The sequence below is a fragment of the Amblyomma americanum genome, chromosome 9 (assembly GCF_052857255.1).
Source record: "Amblyomma americanum isolate KBUSLIRL-KWMA chromosome 9, ASM5285725v1, whole genome shotgun sequence".
In the NCBI taxonomy this organism is placed as follows: Eukaryota; Metazoa; Arthropoda; class Arachnida; order Ixodida; family Ixodidae; genus Amblyomma; species Amblyomma americanum.
The window spans coordinates 141,660,073-141,663,757 of record NC_135505.1 but is presented as its reverse complement, the minus strand read 5'-3'; the positions used below and the strand labels follow the sequence as shown (position 1 = coordinate 141,663,757).

The window sequence follows — 3,685 nt, the reverse complement described above, 5'->3', positions numbered from 1 at the left end:
GTTGCTCTCAATAGTGACCATCAGCAACAAATTAAATATGTGTCCAAGTCAAAAACATTGTTTCTTTCGAGAGTAACATTAATATCGCAACGGATTGCAGTACGTAGTGTGTCAACATCTGAGAATAATTTTTGAGCGCGTGAAATGATGGTAGGCCTAATGTTTGCAGTCACCCATCGAGAACTCTCGGCATTATTGGGTCTGCAAGGCGCGCTAATGCGGAGACTTCGGAGGTGATGTCGCCTTCCTCTTGCCTCGCTTGCGTCGTCTTTCACCACTAATCGGAGCCAGGGACTTCTTCAGGGCATCCTTTCGCTCTTCGTCACTCATGGCGGTCGCCGCTCGAGTCTCTACCGGCGCTTCTACGAAGACTTCAGGCAGCCACTGTATCGCCCACACACTGAGGGCAGCCATCACTGCCGAGAATGCGCAGAAAGCAGTGCTTGCAGTCGGACCTTTGAATGCGACGAGGACAACTCCGAGGAGGGAACCACCGGAACTGAACATCAGGCAGAGGCTAACGCCGGCGCTGCGAATATTGGTGGGAAAGATTTCCGCCGAGTAGCAGTAGGACACGCTCATGGCGCAGGACACGGCCACCTTCGTTCCAAAGTGAGCGAAATGTACCGCGATGCTAGGGCCCAAAGACATCAGGACAGCTTCAACGATTGATCCGACGCTCACGAGGACCAGCAGTGCAGACAGCGCCTCCCGGATGTTATATCGCACCATGGCCCAGCAAACAGCCCAGAAACTGGCAGTTAAGAGGACCACTTCCGCCGTCCGCCAGTACAGACCCTCAGTCTTCTCGGTGCGGATAAGTGTGAAGTAGATGGCGCTTAGACTGAACCTGGCAAGGAACACCGAGGCCGCCCGCCGATGCGTCTTCGCGGCCTGCAAGAAGTGTTCAGCAGCGACCGCGATATCCACCGACGTCTGCGGGCTGCGCTCCATCTTCCTCAGCTGTCGTCTGATTGTTTTGAACGTGGCCCTGGCCTTGGCCGTGTCGACGCCGTTCACCTGTGCTGCTGCGATGACGGCCACCTCTGCCTGCTTCATGTCCCGCGTGGCGAGAAGCCACGCTGGTGACTCGTCCAGAAGACAGCACCAGGCAGCAAGCATCGCCGTGGGAACCAGGAGCAGAGCATGGCAGAGCGCCCAACGGGGTTCCAGCGCAGAGACTGCCTCCACGAATGGGGGAACCACGGTGCCTGCAATGGCCGTGTCTGTGAGTGCGAACAGTGGCCGCCACGCATTTCCTGTCACCTCGTACAACAGTATGAAGGTGAGGAGGAAGGTGCCGTTGAATCCCACAAAGATCACGACACGGGTGAAGACGTGGAAGGTGATCGTTTGCGCGATGCTGCTGCCGACGGTACCCACGAGCAGGGCAAACACGGCCACCAACATTATGGGCCTCCGACCCACGTTGTCGGACGCCATGCCGAGGAGAGGTGACAGCAGTGCGGGAACGCTGACGGCGACGATCCCTCGGACGTGGGACAGGAAGAGGCGATCGCAGACGAGGTTGAACCGGCTTATGACGCTGTCGCCTCGGTTTTCAATCTCGTAGTCCCAACCATGGCAACGCACCACCGACCTGTTTGCGCCAGTATAGTCCTGCGAAGAAAGTTAGAGCCGGCTGCTCAACTCTCCAGGAACATTGAGCCCTTGTAACTTGTTACCCAGCCCAGGCCACCGCGGACGCCAATGTGGTCCCAGACTAGAGATCCCTCCTAGTGATTGAGGGCCGGGCTCTTCAGGCCCAAGCAGCACCTTTTTGTAAATAGTACACATAAATGTTTTACACCATCACGACCCGCATCAAGGAGACCGCGGGTGTGCAGCAGTAGTAAGTGGACAAGTGGCACTGAAACAGCCAATCAAGACTTCAGGTGATAATAATATGTTCTCATGTAAACTAAACAGTTTAAATCGGTCTAAAGTGCTTGCAAAAGAAGATTAGACAACCACGAAAATAGCTGCAAGTTTAAGCTGAAACTCTGCTTACCCACGTTTGTTTTAACCTTCTGAATCTTCCCGTAGATATTAACGCACTGGCTATACTTATTCTGTGGCACAGTAATGACTGACTGCATGAGAGCATGCTTACGGACCTTCGTAAGATTCACTGATAAGCCTAGGCAGAACTGGTGATCTTATACCCAATGTAGTCGTCGGACAGGTCATGAGATCGCACCAGTTCCATGTGAAGCTCGTCGGCCAGCATAACCTCAAGTCTACACCTGTACTTGCACTGTGCAGAGACGCGTCGGTGTACTTGTGTACAGCGACGCATCTTGGTGGTCCGACGTACCACTAAGCGAAAGCAGTGCCACCTCAGCGCCCGAAGATCGGAGAACAAAATCCACTAATCTCCTAAGCTTTGTCACCGACGCTGCTTCGCTATTGCAAAGACCACAATATACGCGCCAGCAACTGTATCTATTAGCGGGCTTAATTTTTAGGCCGGTAAGAAGAGGCTCCGTGAGTAGTTCCCTGTTGTAGATATTACACTTTGTTGTGTTTCAAGACGATCTATACCATCTGAACTCTAATTTCAGTAAGAAATATTTAAAAGTCAGTAGCTCCCGCCCACAGTAGGATATTACAGTTGAGGGGTATTACATTTATTAATGTTAATCATTCACGTTTGTTTCATTGGTACCGCCAACCCAGTGGAAACTCCTTAGATTATGTACATGTCCTCGTGACTGCAACCTTAAACGTTCAGTTGTTCACGAATAGTGACACGTTTGGAGTACTATTTTCCCGTCCCTCATGGTCATGTCCCCTGGCGATTGACTTCCCTGGATAAATTTCGTATTGACTAGTGCGTGATTCCAGTAGTATCTATTTACGGAAAATTACGGTGACAGGCGAAGCACAAAGCCGACCGAGCCAGTAGCGGTGGAAAGAAGGAACCTCCAAAACCTCCACATCGTCCCTCATATAACTCTCGATATGAACCGGACTTGTGTTACTTCCTTGCAATAGTCTCGCGGTCCCGCAGCCCTGTTGGCAATGTGCAACCTCTCAAAAGAACGCAAAACAGCTCACCGCAACGCCGGGGTCGTACATGGTGCACTTGCTGAACGTGCCGTCAGCCTCGACCGGGATGGACATGTTCTTCCAGGCGTCAGCGGACAGGTCCCTCAAGTCGTCGGGTGGCCTGCACCAGTGGTCCACGGGTCGCACCAGGAGCTGGTCCGAGAGGATGTGCAAAAGGGACACGCTCGCAGCTAGAATGCCGCAGAGGAGGACGCGGTACTGATACCGGCCGTGGCCGATGACGATGTAGACGCTCTCCTGGACGGCGGACCAGCTGTCCTGGGCGACGAAACCCGACAGCAGGGCCCCTGGGGTGGCAGTGCCCGACTGCGACGGTGACGTCACTGGTGACGGTGTCTTGGTGCTGACGGCACTTGGGCTGCGGTACCCTGAACTCTCCCCTCGCAATGTTGTAGAAGGTTCCATGGCTTCTTTGAGAATATTCCGAATGTCTCCCGGTCATCTGCTGTGGGGCACGAGCTGAAGCCCACGGGCTCGTGAGCGGGAGTTATTCTTCCTCTTCAAAGTTCTGAATCTTCTTTTCCTTATCGTTCAGCATGCTTGACTTATAATTCATCCATGAAGTGACTATTGGCAGAACTTTAGCAAGCACTCTCGAAAACAAAAAAAAGTG

General features: G+C 53.0%; 1 protein-coding gene across 1 annotated transcript; it reads right to left on the bottom strand.

Moving 5' to 3' along the window:
* Positions 1-213: 213 nt before the first annotated feature.
* On the bottom strand, positions 214-3,477 carry LOC144103750 (solute carrier family 22 member 13-like). Its single transcript, XM_077636404.1, has 3 exons — positions 3,061-3,477; positions 2,166-2,257; positions 214-1,600 (listed from the first exon to the last, which is right to left on the bottom strand). The coding sequence occupies exons 1-3, from the start codon at positions 3,475-3,477 to the stop codon at positions 214-216; spliced, it is 1,896 nt and encodes a 631-aa protein (XP_077492530.1).
* Between the last annotated feature and the right edge of the window lie 208 nt (positions 3,478-3,685).

Coding starts and splice junctions, on each gene's coding strand:
- LOC144103750 (XM_077636404.1), bottom strand. CDS start 3,477: ATGGAACCTTCTACAACATTGCGAGGGGAGAGTTCAGGGTACCGCAGC. Junction 2,258..3,060: donor TGTACGACCCCGGCGTTGCG/GTGAGCTGTTTT, acceptor GTCTCTGCACAG/TGCAAGTACAGGTGTAGACT. Junction 1,601..2,165: donor CTGTCCGACGACTACATTGG/GTATAAGATCAC, acceptor TGGCGCAAACAG/GTCGGTGGTGCGTTGCCATG.